Source organism: Podarcis filfolensis, assembly GCF_964270895.1.
Source record: "Podarcis filfolensis genome assembly, chromosome: 5".
NCBI classification, from domain to species: Eukaryota; Metazoa; Chordata; class Lepidosauria; order Squamata; family Lacertidae; genus Podarcis; species Podarcis filfolensis.
Genome location: NC_139608.1, coordinates 5,577,110 through 5,605,103, shown reverse-complemented (window position 1 = coordinate 5,605,103; position 27,994 = coordinate 5,577,110). Strand labels below are relative to the sequence as shown.

The 27,994-nt window shown below is 43.7% G+C and overlaps 1 protein-coding gene across 2 annotated transcripts; it reads right to left on the bottom strand.

Moving 5' to 3' along the window:
- On the bottom strand, window positions 1-27,994 carry LOC310762192 (cytochrome P450 2J2-like). 2 transcript variants are annotated; one of them, XM_083612868.1, is made up of 9 exons: window positions 27,773-27,994; window positions 23,743-23,905; window positions 22,276-22,425; window positions 19,846-20,006; window positions 18,577-18,753; window positions 17,664-17,805; window positions 15,682-15,869; window positions 14,835-14,976; window positions 1-463 (listed from the first exon to the last, which is right to left on the bottom strand). In XM_083612868.1, the coding sequence occupies exons 1-9, from the start codon at window positions 27,938-27,940 to the stop codon at window positions 171-173; spliced, it is 1,584 nt and encodes a 527-aa protein (XP_083468994.1). In that variant the 5' UTR covers window positions 27,941-27,994; the 3' UTR covers window positions 1-170. The 2 variants fall into 2 exon arrangements, with proteins under 2 accessions (XP_083468994.1, XP_083468995.1); XM_083612869.1 differs by lacking the exon at window positions 1-463 and adding an exon at window positions 13,789-14,246 and having other exon boundaries at window positions 27,773-27,993.

Genomic DNA, 27,994 nt, shown 5'->3' with positions numbered 1-27,994 from the left:
CTGTTGAGTTTGGTTAGAAAGCCATGTACCCACAGAGGAGTTCCTGTTCAGCAACATCAGATTTCTTAACCAATGCAGTTGAGTGTTCTCCATCAGGATTCATGGGAAAGTAGCTTGGTTCATGGATCACTGCCTTGTTGTGGCAAAGGGGCTTGAATAACTCAGAGAAGCTATGAGCTATGCCGTGCAGGGCCACCCAAGACGGACAGGTCATAGTGGAGAGTTTTGACTAAACGTGATCCACCTGGAGCAGGAACTGGCAAGCCACTCCAGTATCCCTGCCAAGAAAACTCCATGGACAAGGACAACAGGCATATAAAAGTTATGATGCTGGAATATGAGCCCCTCAGGTCGGAAGGCATCCAACATGCTACTGAGGAAGAGCGGAGGACAAGTACAGATAGATTCAGAGCTGATGAAGCGCCTGGGCCAAAGCCGAAAGGTTGCTCAGTTGCAGATATACCTGGAGTGAAAGGAAAATCCAATGCTGTAAAGAAAAATATTCCACAGGAACCTGGAATGTAAGAACCATGAACCTTGGTAAGCTGGATGTGGTCAAAAATGAGATGGCAAGAATAAATATTGACATCCTGGGCATCAGTGAACTAAAATGGACGGGAATGGGTGAATGTTCAGATGACCATCATATCTACTGTGGGCAAGAATCTGGTAAAAGAAATGGAGTTGCCCTCATAGTCAACAAAAGAGTGGTGAAAGCTGTACTGGGATGCAATCTCAAAAATGACAGAATGATCTCGATACGAATCCAAGGCAGAACTTTTAACATCACAGTAATCCAAGTTTATGCACCAACTACTGGTGCTGAAGAAACTGAAATTGACCAATTCTATGAAGACTTACAACACCTTCTAGAAATGACACCAAAGAAGGATGTTCTTCTCATTATAGGGGATTGGAATGCTAAAGTAGGGAATCAAGAGATAAAATGAACAACTGGCAAGTTTGGCCTTGGAGTTCAAAACGAAGCAGGGCAAAGGCTAATAGAGTTCTGCCAAGAGAACAAGCTGGTCATCACAAACACTCTTTTCCAACAACACAAGAGACGACTCTACACATGGACATCACCAGATGGGCAGCATCGAAATCAGATTGATTATATTCTCTGCAGCCAAAGATGGAGAAGCTCTATACAGTCAGCAAAAACAAGATCTGGAGCTGACTGTGGCTCAGATCATCAGCTTCTTATAGCAAAATTCCAGCTTAAACTGAAGAAAGTAGGAAAAACCACGGGGCCAGTAAGATATAATCTAAATTAAATCCCTTATGAATACACAGTGGAAGTGAGGAACAGGTTTAAGGATTTAGATTTGGTGGACAAAATGCCTGAAGAACTATGGATGGAGGCTCGTAACATTATACAGGAGGCAGCAACGAAAACCATCTCAATGAAAAGGAAATGTAAGAAAGTGGCTGCCCCATGAGGCTTTATAAATAGCGGGGGAGAGAAGGCAAGCAAAATGCGAGGGAGATAGTGAAAGATACAGGAAATTGAATGCAGATTTCCAAAAATAGCAAGGAGAGACAAGAGGGCCTTCTTAAATGAGCAATGCAAAGAAATAGAGGAAAACAGCAGAATGGGAAAAACCAGAGATCTGTTCAAGAAAATTGGAGATATGAAAGGAGCATTTCGTAGAAAGATTACCATAATAAAGGACAAAAGTGGAAAGGACCTAACAGAAGCAGAAGACATGAAGAAGAGGTGGCAAGATGTCCTCTCTCACCACTTAAGATCAATAAGAGTGAGTCAATAAAGGGGGTAACAGTCGGTCGAAATGAATATAAGGTAAAGGCTTTTGCCGATGACTTGGTTATAACAGTGGAAGAACCCCTAACAAGTGTTAAAGAGGTATTAGAAGAAATAGAACAGTTTGGTCAAGTTGCAGGTTTTAAATTGAATAAGAAAAAAACTAAGATAATTGCTAAGAATATGGAACAGGAATTGATTGAAAGAATGCAGCAACAAACAGGTATAGAAGTGGTTAAGAAAGTGAAATATTTAGGAATTTGGTTAACCCCCCAAAATATTGATTTATTTCAAAATAATTACACACCAATGTGGAATAAAATTAAGAGAGACTTAGAGGTGTGGGGGAGGCTGAAGTTATCATTTTGGGGAAGAATTTCAACGATTAAGATGAGTGTGTTACCGAAGATGTTATTTTTATTTCAGACAATTCCGATAATTAAAGGGGCTGTGATATTTAAAGAATGGCAAAGGATAATTTCAAGGTATATCTGGCAGGGTAAGAAGCCGAGAATACAATTTAAGTTATTAACAGATGCTAAAGAAAGAGGAGGCTTCGCCTTGCCGGACTTGAAATTATATTATGAAGCATCATGCCTCTGTTGGTTGAAAGAATGGATGAAATTAGAAAATACAGAATTGTTGGATTTGGAAGGATTTGATAACAGATTCGGCTGGCATGCATATTTATGGTATGATAAGAAAAAAGTTCATAAAGGATTTGAAAACCACATCTTTCGAAGATCTCTTATAGAAGTTTGGGATAGGTATAAAAACCGATTGGAACAAAAAATACCACATTGGTTGTCTCCATTGGAGGTGATGAGCGTGAAGAAAATCAATATGAGTGGGAGGTGGATAACATATGGGAACTTAATAATTAAAGAAGGGGGTAAATGGAAATTAAAATCATATGATGAAGTGAAAGAGTATGTTAATGACTGGCTGCATTATTTTCAGATTAATGAAATGTTTAAAAAAGATGTTAGTTAGTTTAGTTTATTACGGCCATAGGCCCATATTCAATACATCATACAGCAAAAAAGGTATAACAAGATAAAATTAATAAATTAAAATACGTTAAAATCAGGTACATCTCAAACCGTAAGTTTCTAAATTCCATTAAAATAAGAACAATATAGCACTTAAAATATCAAATTATCAATATATATCAATATTATTTGAGCAAAATCAATAATCATAGAGTAATCCATTTTCCCTCTTGTAAGCTAATACTGTTATCAGAAATTTGGCAACAGAAAGGGACCTACTCGGATCAGAATCTTGCAATAAATATATTAGCTGTGTTTCCAAGGAGTCACCTAGGATTTCCGATAATAAAGGGGACAAGAATCTGATCCGAGAAACTGAATGTAGTGAACAACAGAATAGTATATGTTGTAAAGATTCTATAGATCTATTATCACATACACACACCGCTGAGATCTGACCATTGGAAAATCTATTATTCAAGACATTGGAAGGAAAGGCGTTAAATCTTGCCTTAATAAAGGCATATCTGTGGGCCGCTACAGACAAAGAAGTCAAATAAGATGGTATCTGCTGTGAGGGCACTATGCCAAGATTTAATGGTGAGCAAGTGCCACTACCCAAGGTGATGTTTTGTTGTAGGTCAATCTCCTCAAGTTTTTGAGTGAGGGTTTTTTTTGCTGTGGCTAGGTCCAATTCCAATAATTCTGATGGAGACAATCCATAGGTCACTACTTTAAAATGGATCTCTTTTGCCCCTAGGACGGGAAAATCATCTCTCCAGAGGCATTGGATCAGATACAGATTCGGGAGCCCATGCCTTAAGGACAACCAGTAACAAAGACTGCACCTCCAAAGAGTATTTTCTAAGGATGTAGTTTTTAATTCTAAGCGAATAGCTGCGTTGCTAACGCACTGAGGAAGTTTTAGCAATCGTCTTAGAAATTGATTTTGAATTACCTTCAAGGGCATCAAGTTTACTGCGGTCCCCCATAAAGGAACAGCATATGCCAATGTTGCAATTACTTTAGCTTTGAATACTTTCTTTTTTTATAATATATTTATTAAAAATTTAGGAATTTATATAAAACAAAGTAAACAGAACAATAACAACAATAACAATACATACACTCCAAATATGAAAAAGAAACACACATACAAAACAAGTATAATTTCCATCCCTTATATTCATAAAACTTACTTTCCCGACCTCCTCATACCTCCCCTTTCTGTATTCCATTCTCTAATTAAGTCAATTCAACAAATCCTTTCCCTAATTTCTATGTACTTTTTAACCTTTCTTTTCTTAATCACATAATCATTACAGCTTTTAACTCCTTAATTTCTGAATCAACATCGTTCTAGCCTTCAATAATTTTGCAATGTTTCTTAAGATAGTCCTTAAATTTCTTCCAATCTTCTTCCACCATCTCTTTTCCCTGGTCTCGGATTCTGCCGGTCATTTCTGCCAGTCCCATATAGTCTATCACTTTCATCTGCCATTCTTCCAAGGTGGGTAGATCTTGTGTCTTCCAATACTTTGCGATGAGTATTCTTGCTGCTGTTGTAGCATACATAAAAAAAGTTCTGTCCTTCTTTGGCACCAATTGGCCGACCATACCCAGTAGAAAGGCCTCTGGTTTCTTCAGGAAGGTATATTTAAATACCTTTTTCATTTCATTGTAAATCATTTCCCAGAAAGCCTTGATCCTTGGGCATGTCCACCAAAGGTGAAAGAATGTACCTTCAGTCTCTTTACATTTCCAACACTTATTATCAGACAAGTGGTAAATTTTTGCGAGCTTGACTGGAGTCATGTACCACCTATAAATCATTTTCATAATATTTTCTTTCAAGGCATTACAATATTTTCTTTCAAGGCATTACATAGCTTTGAATACTTTCAAGGCAGATGGAACATGAAGAGCCCCGTCCGAAAAGAAAAAGTGCAAAAGCGCAAAGGCGCAAAGGATAGGGCCTTGGCCTTGTTTAAAATATGTGCAATATGCGCCTTCCAACCCAGATTATATTGGAGAATAACTCCCAGGTATTGAAATTTATAGACCTGTTCGATAGGTTTTCCATCTAATTGCCACTTATAGGATTTCCGACTTTTAGAGAAAATTAGTACTTTTGATTTAGATTGATTTATAGTGAGGGAATTTGTTTTACAATATGAAACAAAGATTTTTAATGCTCTCCTGAGGCCAATTCTTGAGAAGGATAAAATCACAGCATCATCAGCATAGAGTAATAATGGGCAACGATAATTTGCGAGACGGGGGGCATGGATGGTTTCCTGAAATTCAGCCAATGGTATCCTCATGTCACTAATGAATAAATTGAAAAGAAAAGGAGCTAGAATACATCCTTGCCGGACTCCTCTGTTGATGGGCACAGAGTTTGTGAGATCGCCGGCTGGGGTTATTCTCACCCTAGCAGCCGACCCCTCATGCAGCTGGATTATTAACCATAAGAGTCTTCTATCAATTCCCCATTGGGCCAACTTTTCCCAGAGTAACCTTCTGGGGATGCTATCAAATGCAGCCTTAAGGTCGATAAAAGCCGCACAAAGTTGGCCTCGGTTTGAAGATGAATATTTTCGGGCTAGATGGTGCAAGACTAAAACATGGTCAATAGTTGACTGGTTCGGTCTGAATCCTGCTTGCTCGGGGCCTATCAGTTTCTTTTCTTCAGCCCATTGGGTAAGTCTATTCAGCAGAAAATGTGCATATATCTTTCCAACTATTGACAATAGACTAATATTCCTATAATTCCCCGGATCGTCTGGGGAGCCTTTTTTATATATTGGAATTATAATAGCGTCCTTCCATATTTTTGGGACCCTTCCAGTTGCATTAATAGCATCGAAAGTAACAGCCAGGATTTTTGCCCACCAGTCGGAATGTAGTTTTATGGCTTCCGCCGGAACCAAATCTGGCCCAGGGGCTTTGCCGGTTTTAAGATTAGAGATTAAATTCAAGATTTCATCAGGGTCAGTAGGAGACCAGATGGGGAGATGATCAAATACATCATCAAGAGCGTTGGTATTGAAATCTGGTGACACAAAATATTTCCTTAAAAAGGATTCCCAGACTGGGGCAGGAATTATTGTTAAGGGGTATCTCCTTGATCTTCTATTAACCAATTGCCAAAATTGCCGTAAGCTAGATGAGCTAGAGGCGACTATAAGCGCCTGCCAGCGATTTTGTTGCCACTCTTGCTTAGCCATTCTCTGGGCTTGCTTATATGCTATTTTTGCTTGTTGATAATTCCTAGGTAATACTAAAGCGCCAGAAGATTTATATTCATTGTAAATGGCACAGAGATGTCGTCTAGCTTGTTTGCATTTTAAGTTAAACCAAGGGGCACCGGTCTTAAAATGGGCCCGATTTAGTTGGATGGCTGGTACTGTAAAAAAGGACATAAGATCTTCTGTAAGCAGAGAGAATGAATTAATAATTTGTTCATGCCCATACAGATCTAAGTCTAAATCTAAGACAACATGGGTTTGAATTATCTCTTGTTGGAAAAATTCCATATATTTTTGGGCTTGAGTTACTGACCATTTTATTCCTCTCACTTGTTCTGCAGTATTTATTGCCATATATATGGGGTGTCTAGACTTAATGGACTGCCAGTCTAGGGAAAGCTTGGCACTCAAGGGGAGATGGTCGCTCATTTGGACGTTTTCTATTTTAAAATAAGAAAAATTTGGGAATAAATCTCTGGAAACGATAAAATAATCGAGAACACTATTTGTAAGTGTGCTCAAATGAGTAAACTCACCCGGAATATCCGGGGGACAATTTCCGTTTAAAATTATCAAATTCAAACGTAAAATCAGCTGATAAAGAAGGGTTCCCACTTCGTTAACCCTATTATCTTTCGATTTTCTCTGTATATGGGGGGAGAAATCCAAGTTCTGGTGATCAGGTATGACCCACCATTTGGCCTTACCTAGCGCTTCCCAGTTTGCAGCTATACGAGCATTAAAATCACCTCCCATGACTGATGAAATGTTTGGGAACTTAGTGTAACAGAAAGCTAGGTGTTCTTCTAGTGTTTCCCATTTGGAATGGAGGTCCGCTACCTGCCCCCCAGGGGGGAATAAACATTTGTTACCAGTAATTCAAATTTCCCTCCTGAAATCAATCCTGTAATCGCATAAGGAGAGGAAGATTTAACAAGTGTAAGTTTTGCTTGCAATTTAAGGGAAATTGCTATTACCAAACCTCCCCTAGGGCGTCCACCTTTAAGAGAGGGGCTAGCTGGAAGCAAAATGGTATCATATCCATTTATATCGATCACCTCCTCTTCCCAAGTTTCTTGTAGGAGAATTACTTGGAATAAATTAACAAATTTTAAGAAGTCTGGATCAGATTTCTTCCCCCTCCATCCCGCAATATTCCAGCATAAAAATGACATCAAGGAGTGGCTGGGTTGGTCATTAGGTAGTCAGATCATGTGGGAATTGGATTCTAAATTTGAGGGAGTTTCAGCTTCAAAAAAATCAGTAATTTTCCTTTGAGAAGGTGGCAATTGTGCTATACATCCCAACTGTTTAGATTTATTGGGGTGGTTTGGCTGTGAAGTCGTGCCACTCGTCTTGCTAAAGGCAGATGTTAGGCCTATGATAGTCGACTTTTCAGAGCCAGATGGTAGAATTAGGGGGGTATTACTTAAAGAGAGCGAAATTAAGTCAACAGGAATCGTGCCACTAGTTGAGTGATCATTAATTGTTTGGATAGTTTTGTCGGGTCTTCAACCAGATCACTCTTTGGGGCTGAAAGTAAAATGGGGTCATCTCTCATTTGTTGGTCTGGTTCAGCTGGTTCTGTTACCTGTTCGATGGTATCTATGGATTTATTCAACTTGCACACGTTAGAAGAAAGTGGGTTAATAAAGTTACAAGTGGACCCATATTTGGCACTTTACATGGAGAGCCTAATTCAGATTCGTTAAGTTCCCTCATTTTGTCCCAGGCAGATGTTGTAGCCATATTTGCCTCAGAGATGGGATGCATGGTAGGTGGGTCTGGTGATGGGGTTTCCGCCTCCAGAATATGGAAGAGTGGGTTCATCTCCGCAACAACCTGTTGGCTGGTAGGGGTGGGTGCCTTCCTAACCCACAGGTCCAGTTCTTTATGGTATAAGCATGGAACAGAATCTGAAAAACAGTCTCTATCAGGCATATTTTGTTTAGGTAATCTCAGCTGTTCCTCCGACACTTTTGTCAGGCAGAAGTAAAGGGTATCAACTTTGTGAAGTATTTCTTTCTGAACTTCTTTCGGGAGAACGCTATAAGAGTGAAGTAAGTTATTATCAAAGCTATCAAGGACGATTCCCTGATTCTCCACATACCTGGGCCCAAGGGAGTCCAACTTTTGAGAGTCCTTGGCAGCCAGACCAGTAGGATGTTTGGAGATGTCCTCAGCAGGGTTTATATCAATTAGAACGTGTTGGTCAATCTCATGTTGAGATTTTGGCAAATTTACAATATGGGGGATAAGTGGAATTGGAGGGGCTTCATTTTTAAAGTACCTTGAGATTTTTATACTACTACTACTAATAATAATTTATTATTTATACCCCACCCATCTGGCTGGGCCTCCCCAGCCACTCTGGGCGGCTTCCATAAAAACCAAAAATACAGTAAAATATCACACGTTAAAAACTTCCCTGAACAGGGCTGCCTTAAGATGTCTTCTAAATGTCAGGTAGTTGTTTATCGCTTTGACATCTGCTGGAAGGGTGTTCCACAGGGTGGGCGCCACTACCGAGAAGGCCCTCTGCCTGGTTCCCTGTAGCTTTGCTTCTCGCAATGAGGGAACCGCCAGAAGGCCCTCGGCGCTGGACCTCAGCGTCCGGGCAGAATGATGGGGGTGGAGACGCTCCTTCAGGTATACTGGACCGAGGCCGTTTAGGGCTTTAAAGGTCAGCACCAACACTTTGAATTGTGCTCGGAAACGTACTGGGAGCCAATGTAGGTCTTTCAAGACCGGTGTTATATGGTCTCGGCGGCCGCCCCCAGTCACCAGTCTAGCTGCCGCATTCTGGATTAGTTGTAGTTTCCGGGTCACCTTCAAAGGTAGCCCCACGTAGAGTGCATTGCAGTAGTCCAAGCGGGAGATAACCAGAGCATGCACCACTCTGGCGAGACAGTCCGCAGGCAGATAGGGTCTCAGCCTACGTATCAGATGGAGCTGGTAAACAGCTGCCCTGGACACAGATTTGACCTGTGCCTCCATGGACAGCTGTGAGTCCAAAATGACTCCCAGGCTGCGCACCTGGTCCTTCAGGGGCACAGTTACCCCATTCAGGACCAGGGAATCCTCCACACCTGCCCGCCTCCTGTCCCCCAAAAACAGTACTTCTGTCTTGTCAGGATTCAACCTCAATCTGTTAGCCGCCATCCATCCTCCAACCGCTTCCAGACACTCACACAGGACCTTCACCGCCCTCACTGGTTCTGATTTAAAAGAAAGGTAGAGCTGGGTATCATCCGCATACTGATGAACACCCAGCCCAAACCTCCTGATGATCTCTCCCAGCGGCTGCATGTAAATGTTGAAAAGCATGGGGGAGAGGAAAGAACCCTGAGGCACCCCACAAGTGAGAGCCCAGGGGTCTGAACACTCATCCCCCACTACCACTTTCTGAACACGGCCCAGGAGGAAGGAGCGGAACCACTGTATGACAGTGCCTCCAGCTCCCAGCCCCTGAAGACGGTCCAGAAGGATGTTATGGTCGATGGTATCAAACGCCGCTGAGAGATCCAGCAGAACTAGGAAACAGCTCTCACCTTTGTCCCTAGCCCGCCGGAGATCATCAACCAGTGCGACCAAGGCAGTTTCAGTCCCATGATGAGGCCTGAATCCCGACTGGAAGGGATCCAAATGGTCCGCTTCTTCCAGGCGTGCCTGGAGTTGTTCGGCAACCGCTCGCTCAATCACCTTGCCCAAGAATGGAAGATTTGAGACTGGGCGATAGTTGGCCATCGTGGCCGCATCTAAAGATGGTTTTTTAAGAAGCGGTTTAATAACCGCCTCTTTCAGCGGGTCCGGGAAGGCTCCCTCACGGAGGGAAGCATTCACCACCCCACGAAGCCCATCGCCCAGTCCTTCCCGGCTAGCTTTTATAAGCCAGGATGGGCAAGGATCCAGGAGACAGGTGGTTGGTTTCACACGTCCAAGCAGCCTGTCCACATCCTCGGAGGTAACAGATTGGAATTGATCCCACTCAACTTGACTCCAGATTTTCTCTACATTTATGCACTAGTTTTGCCAGTCTCCCCTCATAGAATGAGACCACCGCTCTGGCAAGGAATCCGTTGAAGTATAGATATTCCACTTGGGCCAAATCAGTAGGGTTATTAAAGATGCCTGGCATATAGATCTTTAAAAGGTTGAATAGATGGGCTTTACGCTCTTCTTGTGACAGGAGTCCTGGGGGTTTAGGATAATTTGATAAAACGAGTTTGTTTCGGTACAGCACCAGATTCCAGTTTTTATTTGTTAGATTTGTCAGATTTCTCTTCCTAGAGGGATTGGTTTCATCTACAGATAGAATGTAAGACCATGGATCTTGGATCAAAATGTCTTGCTTGGAGTTAGGTGTTGGGGTAGGTGTTAAGGGTTCTAAGCAATCCATCGCAGCGTCAGGACAAGGGTTTACAGAACGTTCTTGCTTAGAAGATTTCCTGGAAGGAAGGAAGTTGTTATTACTTTCCAATTCTACAGTCATCCCGCTGGGTTCCCTACAGAGAGTTTTGCAGGTGTCTATCATTATAGTGAGGATTTTTGCACAGGTGGCCAGATGAGATTTTATATTTTCAACATCCTCAGTTAAAAGCACAAGCCATTTGATAACTGATAAATCCTCATCCTCATTTGTCTCAAGTTGGAAGCAGGAGTCTCTTGATGTTTTAGGGTTTCCCGAAGACATCTCTGCAATTTGTTTTAACATTAGTTCTTCCACTTCACGAACTAGGGATGGTTCAGAAGAAGCTTGAGATTTAAGTCTCTGTTTTGGGAGTACTTTCGGTGACTGTACCAATTATGTTTGGATTTACTTTGGGCTTTATTGGCCCTTTGTTGTGACATTCTTCTACACAGACCTCTCTCTGCACAGCTGGCCCTTCAGTGCAGGAGGGAGGAGTTTCAGTTTCCTGCTGGTTCTCACTGGGCTTGACTTTACCCCTATTCTTAAAGGGCCGAGTGCTTTTTGTTTGTGCTCCCTTTAGGGTAGCTCTTTTAGAGAGAGGTCTTAGATCACTCCGATAAAAGCCCGGTGTTCCACAGCCGCTCCTGGTCGTCACCATTATTTATCTTGTAAAAGTCAAGTTGTTAAAAATCTCACCTTGGTTAGATTAGACCGTCAGGGGTCGCAGCAGGGTTCTCCGCAAGACTACTTCCAAGGTAGGGAAGTAATTCCGCACCAATGTATTAATCCAAGTTTTTAGCCAGCAGAGAAAACAGCAAGTCATTCACATCTGCAGGCTTCATCAGACATCCGTTGTTGCAATAGGACAGATTGAGCAGTAAAACAATAAAACAATAAACTAAAAGCAAAGAGAAGCGAGGAGGTGATAAAACAGCTGGTAAGACGTTAAAACTGAGAGTTTAAAACCAAAAAGTGGCTAAAAACTACTTAAAAGCTTAACTAAAAGCAGAAGAGTCTGACTAGGCTGCTGTCTCCGTCGCCATCTTGGTTCCTCCTCCAAAGATGTTAGAGAAAAAGGTTTTGCTGAAAAAGAATCAAAGTTTCAACAAGAAATATTGAAGAATGATTTAATTTTTTTGTCTAAAATGTATAAATTGCTGCTTGAATGGTATACAAAGGATGAGGAGGTTAAATTGGTTATGATTCATTGGGCCAAAGATTTTGGGTACAACATACAATTAAATGATTGGACAAAATTGTGGAATGAAGAATTAAAATTTACTGCTTGTACTGCATTAAAAGAAAATGTGAAGAAAATGATATATAGATGGTATATCACATCAGTAAAGTTAGCAAAAATGTATAAAGTAAGTAATGTGTTGGAAATGTAAGGAAAAAGAGGGAACATTTTATCATATGTGGTGGGAGTGTAAAAAGGTAAAATGCTTCTGGGAGATGATATATAATGAGATAAAAAAATGTTGAAATATACATTTATAAAGAAGCCAGAGGCATTTCTTTTCGGAATAATGGGAAATGAAATTAATAAGAAAGAATATAGGTTGTTTTTATATGCAGTAACAGCAGCAAGAATATTATTGGCCCAGAAATGGAAACAAGAAGAATTACCTACAATGGAAGAGTGGAGAATGAAACTAATGGACTATGCAGAACTTGATAAATTAACAGGAAGGATCCGGGACCGACGGGACCAGAAGTTCACTGAGGACTGGAGAAAATTTACGGAGTACATGAAAAGTATATGTGACGATCAGACAACGTTTGCAGGTTTACAGGAAGCTCTGTGAAGAATTAATAGTTGAAATGTTGTAAAAATGAAAAAGAGATAGGATATGTTATTAATGTAATGCAATATTAAACAGGGAATGCGCAAGAAGTGATTAAGACGGAGGATTCTCAGAGGAGTTGATGGAAGTCCAAAAAGATTGTATTGGTGATAAAGTGGATTTTTTTTTTATAATTTTGTATTGTAAAAATTAATAAAAATATATTTTTTAAAAAAGGTGGCAAGAATACACAGAGGAATTATACCAGAAAGATATGGATGTCTCGTACACCCCCGGTAGTGTGGCTGTTGACCTTGAGCCAGACATCCTGGAGAGTGAAGTCAAAAGGACCTTAGAAAGCATTGCTAATAACAAGGCCAGTGGAAGTGATGATATTCCAGCTGAACTATTTAAAATTTTAAAAGATGATGCTGTTAAGGTGCCAGCAAGTTTGGAAAATTCAGCAGTGGCCAAAGGATTGGAGAAGATCAGTCTACATCCCAATCCCAAAGAAGGACAGTGCCAAAGAATGCTCCAACTACTGCACAATTGCACTCATTTCACACGCTAGCAAGGTTATGCTTAAAATTCTACAAGGCAGGCTTAAGCAGTATGTGGACCGAGAACTCCCAGAAGTGCAAGCTGGATTTCCAAGGGGCAGAGGAACCAGAGACCAAATTGCATACATGTGCTGGATTATGGAAAAAGCTAGAGAGTTCCAGAAAAACATCTATTCTGCTTCATTGGCAAACTACGGCAAGTTCTTAAAGAAATGGGAGTGCCTGATCACCTCATCTGTCTCCTGAGAAATTTCTATGTGGGACAGGAAGCTACAGTTAGAACTGGATATGGAATAACTGATTGATTCAAAATTGGGAAAGGAGTACAACAAGGCTGTATATTGTCTCCCTGCTTATTTAACTTATATGCAGAATTCATCATGTGAAAGGCTAGATTGGATGAATCCCAAACTGGATTTAAGATCGCCGGAAGAAATATCAACAACCTCATATATGCAGATGACACAACCTTAATAGCAGAAAGTGAGGAGGAATTAAATAACCTTTTAATGAGGGTGAAAGAGGAGAGCGCAAAATATCTTCTGATGCTCAACATCAAAAAAACTAAGATCATGGCCACTGGACCCATCACCTCCTGGCAAACAGAAGGGGAAGAAATGGAGGCAGTGAGAGATTTTACTTTCTTGGGTTCCATGATCACTGCAGATGGTGACAGCAATCACAAAATTAAAAGACACCTGCTTCTTGGGAGTAAAGCAATGACAAACCTAGACAGCATCTTAAAAAGCAAAGACATCACCTTGCTGACAAAGGTCCGTATAGTTAAAGCTATGGTTTTCCCAGTAGTGATGTATGGAAGTGAGAGCTGGACCATAAAGAAGGCTGATCGCCAAAGAATTGATGCTTTTGAATTATGGTGCTGGAGGAGACTCTTGAGAGTCCCCTGGACTGCAAGAAGATCAAACCTATCCATTCTTAAGGAAATCAGCCCTGAGTGCGCACTGGAAGGACAGATCGTGAATCTGAGGCTCCAAGACTTTGCCTACCTCATGAGAGAAGACTCCCTGGAAAAGACCCTGGTGCTGGGAAAGGTGGAGGGCACAAGGAGAAGGGGACGACAGAGGACGAGATGGTTGGACAGTGTTCTTGAAGCTACGAACATAAGTTTGACCAAACTGCGGGAGGCAGTGGAAGACAGGAGTGCCTGGCGTGCTCTGGTCCATGGGGTCACGAAGAGCCGGACACGACTAAACGACTAAACTACAACAGCTTGGTTTGGTGACGTCTGCTTCTAGGCTTTCTGGGCTAGCCTCTTGTTCCCTCTTCCAAGCTGTAGCCTTGCGAGGAACAGCACAGATCATGTAAGGATACGGTTGCACAGCTAACCCTCCTCTCACAGCGTTTGTGTTGATCTCCCGCACGCCATCAGGCAGCCGTAACGTGAACGCTTGCAGCAGGTTAGTGAAGAAGAGGAAAATCTCCATCCTCGCCAGATTCTCCCCGAGACAGAGACGCTTCCCTAAGGAAGGAGATACTACCCACTGTAATAACTGGACAGCTTAGGGTGACCAACAACATAAGGTTTTCCAAGAGATTTAGCCCATGTTGTGTTGACGTCTCTAGTCTAGGGATTGGGATACCTCAGGCCTAAGGTATGTGGCCCTTAAGACCTCTCTACCTGGCCCTTGGAGCTCCCCCCAGATCCCATGCCCTCCTGAGTCGCACCATTCATCAACCCTCCTTCATACCCTTCTTGGGTGTGTTTGCCTGGATTTGGGGATACAGTGGGAGTGTGCGTAGAAAACTGTCACAAGGCAACATCTGTATTCGCTGCCCTGCCCACATTAGTATCTTGTCCAAAAGGAAATGTGGTCCTTGGTTTGAAAAAATGTAGCCTCACCCTTCCTTGCTCTAGCCCAGTGTTTCCCAGCGTTGGGTCTCCAGCTGTCTTTGGACTACAACTCCCATCATCCCCAGCTAGCAGGACCAGTGGTCAGGGATGATGGGAATTGTAGTCCAAAAATAGCTGGAGACCCAAGGTTGGGAAACTCTGCTCTAGAACCAGCCATTCCAATGTGCTCTGCACTGAATGGCAAGTCACATTTACCTATTGAAAATGGAATGAAGGCGTCTCTGACGAAGAAGTTCCCTTCTTTATCCAGGAAGTGGTTTGGGTTGAACTGGTGAGGCGTCTCCCACTCTTCAGGGTCATATAGCGCAGATGCTATATCAGGAATAATTACAGTATCCTGCAAAGAGAGACACAAACTGCCTGAGTTTAACCTGGCCTTCGGACCGCTGTATAATGCTGCTTTTGATACCTTGAGTTGCCAGATAAATAGAAAGGGAGGAGAGCTCTGGTAGGCTGGGACAGCTGGTAGACATACATGGAAGGAATCCTGTAATTCTCCCAAGGCTCAGATTTTGATCCAAGCCAGTGAAGAATCCAGCTCTCATTTAATATGGGCATCTGTGACTCCTGAAATTCTTCTCTGAGCCCAGCTCAGGAAAACATTATAGAAGTGCAGGAAGTCAGACTACCGCACCATTTCTTTCATTATGATTGTTTTGTATGCCTTTAATCGGTATTTTAGGTGGGCTTTGTTATCATTGTACTCAGTGCTATTCTTCTAGAAAAAGAGGTGAAGGAACTCACCATGAATACCTCGCTTGTTCTCTTACAATGGCAATGGCACCCACCTGAGAGGTGCCAGAACTGATTTCCAGCAAGTTCTGGCTGGAAAAAAAGAGCCCTGATTGTACTTTGTATTATGATGTATTTGTTAGCAGCCTTGGGATTCATTTGTGAGGAAGTGTGGAGTATAAATAAACCAGGGAGACTTGATCTGCTGGGCACATGCTGCCCATTATCTAGAAGACTCTCATCAGTCTAGCTATTGGCAGGATGTGAACTCAATTTTAATTTTGTTGTTGGGGGGGGGGGAGTTCTGTACCTTTTTCATGGGAAAACCAAAAATAGTTGCATCCTTTGCACACTGCCTGAAATTTCCAACCAAGAGAACGTATTTGTAGCGCTGGATTTCATGAATGACAGCATTGGTGTAGGGCAGGTTCATCCGATCCTCATAGGAGATGCGTTGGGAACGTGTCACGGCAGCATCAATCTCGGCCTGAACTTTCTCTGTGGAATCATGTTCACATTTAGAACCAAAGCAATCTTACTATGATGACCGCGCAGCTCTAGAAACCCTACGGCATCCTCAGTCCATAAAGACATTTGTAATTGAGGTGGAAATGAATCCCTAAGGCTATGGGTGGGGATGAAATTTTGCTTTACTTGCATACAAATTCCCATTTCGCCCCTTTCAAAACAATACAAGTACCAAAACACAACTACTCTTCAAAATGTGCACTTCTCCAAATCATTTGATTTGACCTAATTTAATAATAAAAGTGATTCCTGCATCACAGAGGGTTGGAAGAGAGACCCTTTGGGCAGTGGCGTAGCGTGGGTTGTCAGCACCCGGGGCAAGGCAAGTAATTTGCGCCCCCTAACCCATGGATTTGCGCCCCCTAACCCGTGGATTTGCGCCCCCTAACCCTAACCCCCAGATGTTGCGCCTGGTGCGGCCCGCCCCCCCTGCACCCCCCACGCTACGCCACTGCCTTTGGGTCCCTCCCATCTCTACAATTCTATCATTCTATGATTTGTATCCCACATTTGCACCAACAGTATTGAGTGCAAAGTGTCTCACAACTAACAACAGCATTAAAAATTAACAAACATTACAATCTCTATAATCATATAAAAAACACAACAGTGTATAAATAAGGCAAACAAACAAACAAACAAACAAACACACACACACAAATTCATCAAACAATTAATGCATTCCAACACAAGCTCAGAGTGATTCAGAATATCAGAAAAGGGCACTGAGCGCCAGCCCATGCAATTCCCCAATAGAAAATGTGTACAGAAATATGTGTATTAGGGAAAGGTGTGCCTGGCGTAGTTAAAATAACAGGGGAAAATACTTCATATTATTTAGATATTGCAAAAGTATCTATATTAGGCAAACACTGGATACAAAAATGTGGTTTTGGGGGAAGAAATACGCACTTTAAATGCTGACAGATTTTCATGAGGTCTAGCAGCGTGGGGCAGGGAGTGGAATTTGCAAACTGGTGAAGAAATACAGAGACCTGAAGACTGGAAAAAAGAGAGAAACTGTGTATATTTCTCCGAATATACACATTTTGACAGTAATATAATATGGTGACCATGGCACCATAAAGGTAAAGGTACCCCTGCCCGTACGGGCCAGTCGTGTCCGACTCTAGGGTTGCGCGCCCATCTCGCTTAAGAGGCTGGGGGCCAGCACTGTCCGAAGACACTTCCGGGTCACGTGGCCAGCGTGATGAAGCTGCTCTGGCGAGCCAGCACCAGCGCAGCACACGGAAACGCCGTTTACCTCCTGCTATAAAGCGGTACCTATTTATCTACTTGCACTTAGGGGTGCTTTCGAACTGCTAGGTGGGCAGGAGCTGGGACCGAAAGACGGGAGCTCACCCCACCGCGGGGATTCGAACCGCCGACCATACTATCGGCAAGTCCTAGGCACTGAGGTTTTACCCACAGCGCCACCCGCGTCCCTCATGGACACCATATTGAGTTCCAAATCACGGGGACAGAAAGACATACTGAAAACCGATGGTGCCATCAGGACAGGAATTTATACCTGAAGATACAATGAGTTGCCCTAGCTGTTACATGTTGGTGTGGGTGTACAGAAATGCTTAGGAACTTTTCAAACCAACAATGAATATGTGGGTTTTCTCTCTCACACACACCACATTAAAAAACTGTACTTGATTTGGGCCACGGCCCTCTACCGCTTTTCTGGTGCCCAGCTGCTGCACAAACTCCCTCTGGACCGAAACATTTCAAGAGCAGTGACATCCCGGCTCTCACCTTGGATGTCTGGATAAACCACCATGAAGAGCAGAGCCCAGCACAAAGTGGATGAACCAGTATCTGTCCCGGCTGTGAAGAGGTCGTAAATGACATGAACCAAGTTGGCTTCGTCAAAGGTCGATTCGGGGTCATCCTTCTTCTGTTGTCGACAATGAATAAATATAGATTTATTGCACGGATATCCCATCTTTGTTCTCCAAGCAGCTCAAGGGGTGTGGTGTACATGGATCTCCCCCACCCTCATTTAATCCCCACAACACCCCTGTGAGGTAGGCTAGGCTGTGAGGGGCCATGGTCACTGGGTGAGCTGAGTGGGGATTCGAATCCTGGTCTCCCAGGTAGTAGTCCAACACTAGACAAATTCATTGTTTTATTCCTTTTGTAAACTGCTTTGAGTTTTTTGGGGGGAGTTCTTTTTTTTTTAAACTATCAAGCAGTATATAAATCTTATGAAATACCGTATTTTTTGCTCTATAAGATTCACTGTTTCCCTCCTAAAAAGTAAGGGGAAATGTGTGTGCGTCTTATGGAGCGAATGCAGGCTGCGCAGCTATCCCAGAAGCCAGAACAGCAAGAGGGATCACTGCTTTCGCTGCGCAGCGATTGCTCTTGCTGTTCTGGCTTCTGGGATTCAGAATATTTTTTTTCTTGTTTTCCTCCTCCAAAAACTAGGTGCGTCTTATGGTCTGGTGCGTCTTAGAGAGCGAAACATACAGTAAATAAACCCATAAGCTGATGCAGAAACGTGGCAAACTGGACTTGAGGCTAAGAAAGAAGAGGAGAAAACTGAACTGGCAGACTCATACATCCACGCTTTGGACAGAGCCCATCAACCTACAGAGAATGGTGTTCCTTTGGGGCCCTGGAGGCGTCTCCATTCCAACAGCCCCCCATTCAAACAGCCACTTACTTTATTTATTTCATCCAGATAGAAGTCAATGAAATCCTGCGGTTCATCTGTTTCCCTCTTCTCCTTGTGCCTTCTGATCTCACTCCTTCCAAATGAATGGATGTACTCCAAGCATGAGAAGGCCTTCTGGTGGGGTCCTGGGAGGCGGCACATCAGCCACGGAAACACTTCGTACAACTGGAGGGGGAGAGAGAGAACGTAAGGAGAGTCCTGAATCTTGATCAGGCCAATGGCCCGTCCAGTCCAGCATCCTGTTCTCACAGCGGCCAATCAGATGCCTCAATGGGCATCTTTTTCTTCAAGGAGCTCAAGGCAGTGGACATGGTTCCCTCCTCATTTACGGTAATCCCTACAAGAGCCCTGTGAGGTAGGTTAGGCTGAGAGGCAGTGACTGGCCCTTGGTCACCCAAGGAGCTCCATGGCCAAGTGGGGATTTGAACCTAGGTCTCCCCGGTCTTAGTCTGACACTCTAAGCACGGCTCCACATTGGCTCAGGTGTCCCACTGCTTATGTCTCTTCATTGGATTGCTGACTCCAAGTAGGCCTGAGGTGTCCCATCAAGCTTTCACAAATGGAATCAACTTTTCGCCTGCACATTCTCACTGGTGGCTGATACCTCCCTCAAACGGAAGAAGGATCAGGCCAGGCAAGAGGTGGCATGAAAGTGCCTTGCAAAACTGGTAAGATTGTGTGTGTGGTGTGCGCGCACACACACACATATGCATATACAAATACTCAGAGACTACTACTACTACTACTAATAATAATAATAATTATACCCTGCCCATCTGTCTGGGTTCCCCCAGCCACTCTGGGTGGCTCCCAACAGATTAAAAACAGAATAAAACATCAAACATTAAAAACTTCCCTAAACAGGGCTGCCTACAGATGTCTTCTAAAAGTCAGATAGTTGCTTATTTCCTTGACATCTTATGGGAGGGCATTCCACAGGGCAGGTGCCACCACCAAGAAGGCCCTCTGCCTGGTTTCCTGTAACCTCACTTCTCACAGTGAGGGAACCGCCAGAAGGCCCTCGGCACTGGACCTCAGTGTCCGGGCTGGGTGATGGGGGTGGAGACGCTTCTTCACACTAGGGGCTGCTCCCCGCCACTTGCATTGCTCACCAACCACACTTACCTGAAACCCTCTCCCTTTAAACATCATCCTAACCCCCATCCCCTCACAGCTTATCAGCTGCTGTGCAAACTGCAGGATGATGACATTTTGTCTTGCAATAATATAATATAGCAAAATAGCAAAGTCGCTCACCAAATGAAATGTGGAGAGGAAAAAATGTGCTTCATACTCAATGCATTCTATCAGCTTCTGATACACTTTGTCTTCAATGTCGAAAGGGTGTCCAAAAATTACGTTGGAGATCACACTACAGAAGGCATGGAAGAGGGGGGTTCTAGGGTCTACAGATTGGCCTAGAAAAATACAGGTGTCCTCTGTCACAATGAACACTCTGAGCAGTGTTTATCTGCATAATCGTTCAGCTCCTGCTCCCTTCTAAGAACAACTTGTTTGTTTTGCTCTTCTTTTAACCATATTGCTCCTTTAGGCCTTCTGATCACAGGGGGAAAGGAATCCACCCCAAGGGGCCAACTTTGACAAGTGGGCAGGGCAACCTACCTGCCAATCACCTGACATCATTGTGGCACCAGGTGAACGCACAGCAGATAGAAACAGGCTGCACACACCCCTGTGACCTGATTGCTTCTCCATGCAGCCACTCCTGGGCCTTTATTCTGATCCAGCAAAACTGTTCACATTCCCCGGTTAACACCAGTCCTCATGGATGCATAGCCTGATGCAGCCTTCAACCTGGTTCCCTCCAGATGTTTTGTACAACAATACCCATCAGCCCATGTAAGTGTAGACAAGAGCTGTTTGGCAGTGGAGCAGACTCCCTGGGAATCTGGTAGACTCTCCTTCACCAGAGTTTTTACGCAGTGGTTGGATGCAGCTGGAGTCAGCAATAACTCACACGGCTCCAGCAAAGTTAACTCTTTATTCAAAAAAACACAGACAGCTCAGGAGGCCAGGCCTAGCACAGCAACTTTTCCTGGTAGGATTTGTCGCTATGAGGTAGTTTCAAGGACTAAAAGTCCCCTGTTTCCCACAGCTCCCTAAGTCTCCTCCTTCTCTGGTTCCTTCCCAAGCAATCTGAGGCTCCATCATCTTGCCTGTCTTCACTCATCCCTCTTCATGTTCTGGGATACCAGCGGGGAGGGGAGCTGGTCACAGCAGGAAGGAGAGTCCTCCTGACTTCTGCAGCAGCCAGCCTCATCTCTGCCTCTTGCCCTCTCTCTTCGCCAGCCTCTGCTTCTGCTTCTGCCTCTGGTTCTGGATTGCTCTCTGCCTCAGCCTCTTCCTGATCACTAAACCCTGTTGCCTCTTCAGCTTCCGACACCTCCTCTTCCAAATCTTCTCCCACTGACCACTCATCACCATCCCACCACCACTCCCTGGGCTCTGAGCCTTCTTTCCTTGGGAGTTCCACAGCTGGTGCCTCCCATCAGTCCTCTGCATCCCACCAGTCCATGACAAATGGCCATACGTTAAGGATTCTTTAGCTGTGATTCCTGCACTGCAGGGGGCTGGACTAGATGACCCTTGAGATCCCCTACAAGTCTATGATTCTATGAATGATGGGCATTGCAGTCCAAAATCTAAATCCTTCGAAGACAGAGGTCCTCTAGCTGGGCCAGGATGATATGGGAATGAAGGACCAAATCCCTTCTCTTGTGGGAGCCCAATTAGTGCCATTGCCTTCCGTTAAGAGTTTGGGTGTAATCCTTGACGCCTCCCTTTCCATGGAGGCACAGGTTACTATAACAGCCAAGGCGACATTTTTCCACCTTCGCCGCATCAAGCAGTTGATCCCTTACCTTTCCCGCCCCGCCCTGGCCACAGTGATCCATGCAACAGTCACCTCCAGGCTTGACTACTGTAATTCGCTCTACATGGGGCTGCCCTTGAAGCTGACCCAGAAACTCCAGCGGGTGCAGAATGCTGCGGCGAGGCTCCTCACGGGGTCTCTGCCATGGAAGCATATTCACCCAGTGCTTTTCCAGCTGCACTGGCTCCCGGTGGAGTACAGGGTCAGATTTAAGGTGATGGTTTTGACCTTTAAAGCTCTTCACAGCCTAGGACCCTCGTACCTACGGGACCACCTCTCCTGGTATGCCCCATGGAGGACCTTAAGGTCCATAAATAGCAACACCCTAGAGGTCCTGGGCCCTAAGGAAGTTAGATTGGCTTCAATCAGAGCCAGGGCCTTTTCAACACTGGCTCCGGCCTGGTGGAACGCTCTGTCTCATGAGACCAGGGCCCTGCGGGATCTGATTTCTTTCCACAGGGCCTGTAAGACAGAGTTGTTCTGCCTGGCCTTTGGCTTGGAATCAATTTGATTCCTTCCCCCTCTTTCTTTTTTCCTTTCTCCTCCTGTGATGAGGCTGCATTTTAATGTTTTAATGTTGTATTTTAATCCTGTTTTTTAAGTTGTATTTCAATCAACTTGTTTTTATTATTGGTTGTTAGCCGCCCTGAGGAGCCTCTTGGCTGAGGAGGGCGGGGTATAAATAAAATTTATTATTATTATTAAAACATCTGGAGGGCACCTGGTTGGTGGTGGCTGATCTGGTTCATTCCCGGTGTTAGGAAAAGTGCCTTAGAATCAAGGATATTCCTGACCTCTCTTGCTTGCGAAGAACTCCACCATGTGGTCAGCCTCCTCTTGCACACAGAACTCCATGCTTCTTCTTCCAAGGCCCAGCGATCGGAGCACAGATATCCCAAAACGCCGCTGCTCCTTCCAGGTGTGGCCACTTGAAAACAGGATACCTAAGGGCAGCAAGATATTATTGTTCAGAAATGAATTTTCCAAGCCAAACATCTGTATAAAACATGACCAAGAGACAGCCACTCGACTGCTGTGCTTTATTCCAATGCACCATCCGCACCCTCTCTGCTACCACCTGCTGGAGTTCCCTCTTGCAACGCACCCCCAGCTCTGAAATTCTAAGTCTACGAGAACCCTGCTCATTGGTTGCACCCCTGAACTGACTGTGAGTAAGGCCTAAGGGCACAAACTTCCTTTGGAATAGGTGGATATTGGGAGAAGGTAGGACATTGCATCTGGAGCAGCACAACCCGACACCTTCATCTGCTCCAGCTGCAACAAAACATGTCTCTCCCACATCGGTCTCTACAGCCACAGCAGGCGATGCAGCCTTCCAACAGCTTGACAAGGCGCACTCCTCCATTTTCTCTCGAGATAGACAGATGCCAGCACTGCTCCCCGTAAGTTTACTAATATGCCGCTTTTCTGCAACAAGCTGTGTCAAAAGTGGCTTGCGGCAAACATTCAAAACACCGAAATACAAATATACAAAATACAGAGCATGTCAGTAAATTCAAAAATGACAAAAGCCAACAATTTAACAAACACAAAATAAATTCATTTTTTTTAAAAAAAAATAATCAAGGTTTAAGCACATACATACAAAGCAAAACAAAGGTTAACTAACAATAAAGTTTCTGATTCTCATGTAGTATATTGTAAGTGGACCCACTATTGCTATTGAATGAACACCATTACTTGCACATATTTTCTTTAGGAATTGTTATCATCATCATCATCATCATCATCATCTGGCTGGGTTTCCCTAGCCCCTCTGGACAGCTTCCAGCATGTATAAAAATGTAATAAAATGTCAAGCATTAAAAAAACTTCAGGGCTGCCTTCAGGTGTCCTCTAAAAGTTGTGCAGTTCTTTATCTCCTTGACATCTGATGGGTGGACGTTCCACAGAGAGCTGTGTATCATGGGAAGGCTGCTACCCAGATATCCAAATGGGAGTCGCAGGATTCCTGGGTGGGGGCTTGACCCAGAACATAATAGAAGAAGAATAATTTCTTAGACCAGTAGTTCCCAAAGTTGGAATACTAAGAGGCTAGGAGGTAGCAGCTGTGCACTGGAGGTGTAAATGACTACCAGGCTTTGAGAAGTTGGCATCACTGGATCAATTTCATTGAATCAATTAAACTAGTTTTCATTGAATTTTATTGTGTTCATATCGTTCTTATTGGGTTGCGGAAAGAACTGTTCTGAATAGTGCTTTTTTATTGGGGTGGGAATGATTTTATGGGTTACACTTACCCTTTGCTTTCATTGTGTCTCTGACAAAGGGAGTTACTACACGACATGAGGTTTCTTCCGAGTAGTTGCTGAGCACTTGCTTCACCAAACGAAAGCCATTCACAACAATCATCGGCTTGTGCCCAACCCAGATGGTGAAGACCTTCCCGTAAACCTTGGACAACTGTGTCGTTTTAAAAATAAAAAGGCATATATGAGAACAAGAGAGGCATTCGTGGTGAGTTCCGGCACTTCTTTTTGTAGAGAAATAGCACCGGGGACACTAGTCGTCTATATTATTTATATGTAAAGGTAAAGGGACCCCTGACCATTAGGTCCAGTCGTGGCCGACTCTGGGGTTGCGACACTCATCTCGCTTTATCGGTCGAGAGAGCCGGCGTACAGCTTCCGGGTCATGTGGCCAGCATGACTAAACCACTTCTGGCGAACCAGAGCAGCGCACGGAAACACTGTTTACCTTCCTGCTGTAGCGGTACCTATTTATCTACTTGCACTTTGACGTGCTTTCGAACTGCTAGGTTGGCAGGAACAGGGACCGAGCAACGGGAGCTCACCCAGTCATGGGGATTCGAACTGTCAACCTTCTGATCGGCAAGTCCTAGGATCGATGGTTTAACCCACAGCGCCACCCGCGTCCCATCTATTTATATGTACTGTCCACCAAAAAGTGATTCATCATTTCTCCCCTATTCTGTTGTATTGTTTTCTACACTATGTGCAAAATTCAGTATTTTAAACAATAAAATTAAAAAGCATAACTGTATGAGCATAATTAGTGCAGGCCATTGGGTTCAAATAAACATAGCCAACCACCTGCAAGGAGTCCCTTCCAGTTGTGCACAGCTGAAAACCTTCTCTGCAACATGACCCAACTAACCCCACGCTTTAGAAAAGTCCATGACTGGTGTGATTTGTGAATCAGGAGCAGTTAAAGCAACAAACTGGGTTTGCAGCATGCTACATTGCATTGCGGGACGCGGTAGGCTCTGTGGTCTAAACCACAGAGCCTAGGACTTGCCGATCAGAAGGTCGGCGGTTCGAATCCCCGCGACGGGGTGAGCTCCTGTTGTTTGGTCCCAGCTCCTGCCCACCTAGCAGTTCGAAAGCACGTCAAAGTGCAAATAGATAAGTAGGTACCTCTCTGGTCGGAAGATAAACGGCGTTTCCATTTGCTGCTCTGGTTTGCCAGAAGTGGCTTAGTCATGCTGGCCACATGACCCAGAAGCTGTACGCCGGTTCTCTCAGCCAATAAAGCGAGATGAGCGTCGTACCTTTACCTTTACATTGCTCTGCATGATTCACCTTGATGACATGTGCTCAGGACCAACTCCATGGAATTCCACAGCCAAATTGCAACAAAGGGTAATTATATCTTTGTTGCAATGTCATCCAGTTCTTTCCTCTTTCCCAACATTTCCTCTTTCCCAACATTTCCAAACTCCTGGGATAAGCTGATAGTTTTTATTTTATTTTATTTTATTATTTTCTATAACACCCTTTATCTGAGGATCACAGAGCACTTTACAATATGAAAACATAAAAACACATAACATAGCAAACAAAAACAATACCCCTCCTCTCTTTTAAAGGTTATTTAATTATCCCACTCCAGGTTGTTTAATTATCCAAAGGGCGGGGGTATTGTCTAACCCACCTGAGAGTAAATGACCCATTAACAGGGTTGTCCGGAATCATCCCGTCAGACATTTTTAAAAGCCATTTTAAAGTGTTGAGCTTTACACACACACAAAAGGAGACATATACTGAGCAATACAGAAATGGAGGTCCACGCACAAGACAAAGGACAGATTGTGGAGGATTCTGCAGCCCAAGGATTCCTTTGTTGTCCACATTTGATCATTATTTAGCTGTAAATCCATGTCCCCTCATTTGAATTTGGCTGAGTCCACATCCACTTGTATCTGGTGGCAGGGAGTAAGTGGGGGAAACCAGAATATGGCAAGGCTACCTCTTATTCTGAATTGAACTCTGCTTGATTACACCGAACTTGTAGGGGGTTGGTTTCCAACTCAACTGCTCTATGATTCTCTGTGACCACCCAGTCGAACTGCCAATTGTTGGGTAAACATCTTCTCTACTTCATTACTAACTTATTTAGTGCATGTACTAGTGCAGCAGATCCCACCGCTATCACCAAAATGTAGTGGATCTCACTGCTGTATACCAATATGTAGCGGATCCCTCCCATGTACACACTCCATAATATGTATTTTTCAACCACCACAGGTTGTGTTTTGGTTCTTCTGTGAGGGAAAAAACTGGGAGACTCAGGCAGAAGTTGAACAAGCAATAAAGATTAATTTAACAGAATGATGTGAATAAAAAAAGGATGTATCGGGAGATAATGCCTTTTCAGGAAACAGTTAACCTATTATTAATTATACTAAATCTAATGGATGTTACAGGCTTCTAATCAAGCACAGCTTCTGTTAAACTTCAGTTACAGATAGGTAGCCGTGTTGGTCTGCCATAGTCAAAACAAAAATTTTTTTTTCTTCCAGTAGCACCTTAAAGACCAACTAAGTTAGTTCTTGGTATGAGCTTTCGTGTGCATGCACACTTCTTCAGATACCTGTATCTGAAGAAGTGTATCTGAAGAAGTGTGCATGCACACGAAAGCTCATACCAAGAACTAACTTAGTTGGTCTTTAAGGTGCTACTGGAAGAAAAAAATTTTTTTGTTTTGTTAAACTTCAGTTGTTTATGTTCCGTTATTATGCTTCAGGCAGATGTCAAAAGTTTCTCAACTAGATGGCAAATGCTCAGCTTATTTCCAGTTACTTCACTTCAGTTCCTTAACACAGTTGCTTCATAGGGTTTTATAGCTTAACACTTTGGCTCCTTAACCATATAATTAGGAAATCTTTATTGAGAGTTCACCACATGAAGCATTACTGCTCAAACCACTTGGAAAGAAAGGAAAGTGGCTCACATATGTTGATTTATAAAGGACCATGATGGAAAATGGAAAATAAGAGATTATGATGAGATTAAAGATCATTTTCAGAGTTGGCTGCATTATCAACAATTACAGTATATGAAACATATAAGGAAGACAGCAAGAAAGGATTCAATTATACAAGGTCTAGGTTTCAAATGAATGTGATTGAAGGGAAAGTGAAACTAATGAAGGCTGCACACAGCATACTGTTAGAATGGGAGATGAAAGATGAAGAGGTAAAATCAGACATGATCAAATGGGCACAAGATATAGGTCATAACATCATGATGGAAGATTGCGAAAGGTTATGAAAAATTGATTTAAAATTTACAGAAAATTATATGAATATGATGTGTAGATGGTATATGACACCAGTGCAGCTAGGAAAAATGTATAAAACTAGCTCAAATATGTGTTGGAAGTGTAAGGAAAAGGAAGGGACATTTTACCATACGTGGTGGGATTGTAATGAATTAAAAAATTAGAAACTGAAACAGACAGATTGACCCATTCCCTACTATTTATTTGGTGGAGGGTGGGCGGAATTATAACATGCATTGAAACATGAGTTGGAGTGCACATGCCAGGCCACAGGAGCCAACTCCTAAGGGTAGAGGTCCCTTCAGCCTCCCCAATAAAATATTTGAGGGGGCCAGGTCCCCCCCCAAAGTTGACGGACACTGCCATTTAAATGATGTGCGTCTTGTGATTGATTATGCGGGACGTGGCTTACCTGGGCCCCCTCAATGTTTTACTCAAGTTGGCACCCCTGTGTCAGGCAGAGTGGAGAGGGAGAGAGAGAGGAGGGGGAGGTATTGGAAGGCACAGCAATAAGCAGTTTGCCTTGTGCCCCATAAGTCAGCCTGTGGCCTTCAGGGGTGGTGAAGGACCCCACCTCACATGCCACCAGTAGCCTTCAGGAAACTGGGTCGGTGTCTGGAGCAACAAATAGAGGCCCTTCCTCTGTGACCCAAGGGATCCTGCATTCCCCAGTAGAGCAGATGCTGGGAAGTCCTGCTGCTACACCCTGGTATTAGGAGACAACCCTTAATATGCAAAAAAGGATACCTTGGAGAGGGTGTCTTGATGCCATCCAGAGCCAAAGCACCACAGGGTCCCCAGGAGAGGTAGCGGAAGTGGTCCAGGTGGGAAGTGGCGCCTTGCCCACTGTAGCTTCAAGAACTGCAGACTCAGGAGAGACACCGCCAGAACTGCAAGGCAGCTGCTGATCTCCATTGCCACCTTAGGTTTAAGCCTCAGCTCTGCTCTGGGATGTCTGAGGCAGGTTGG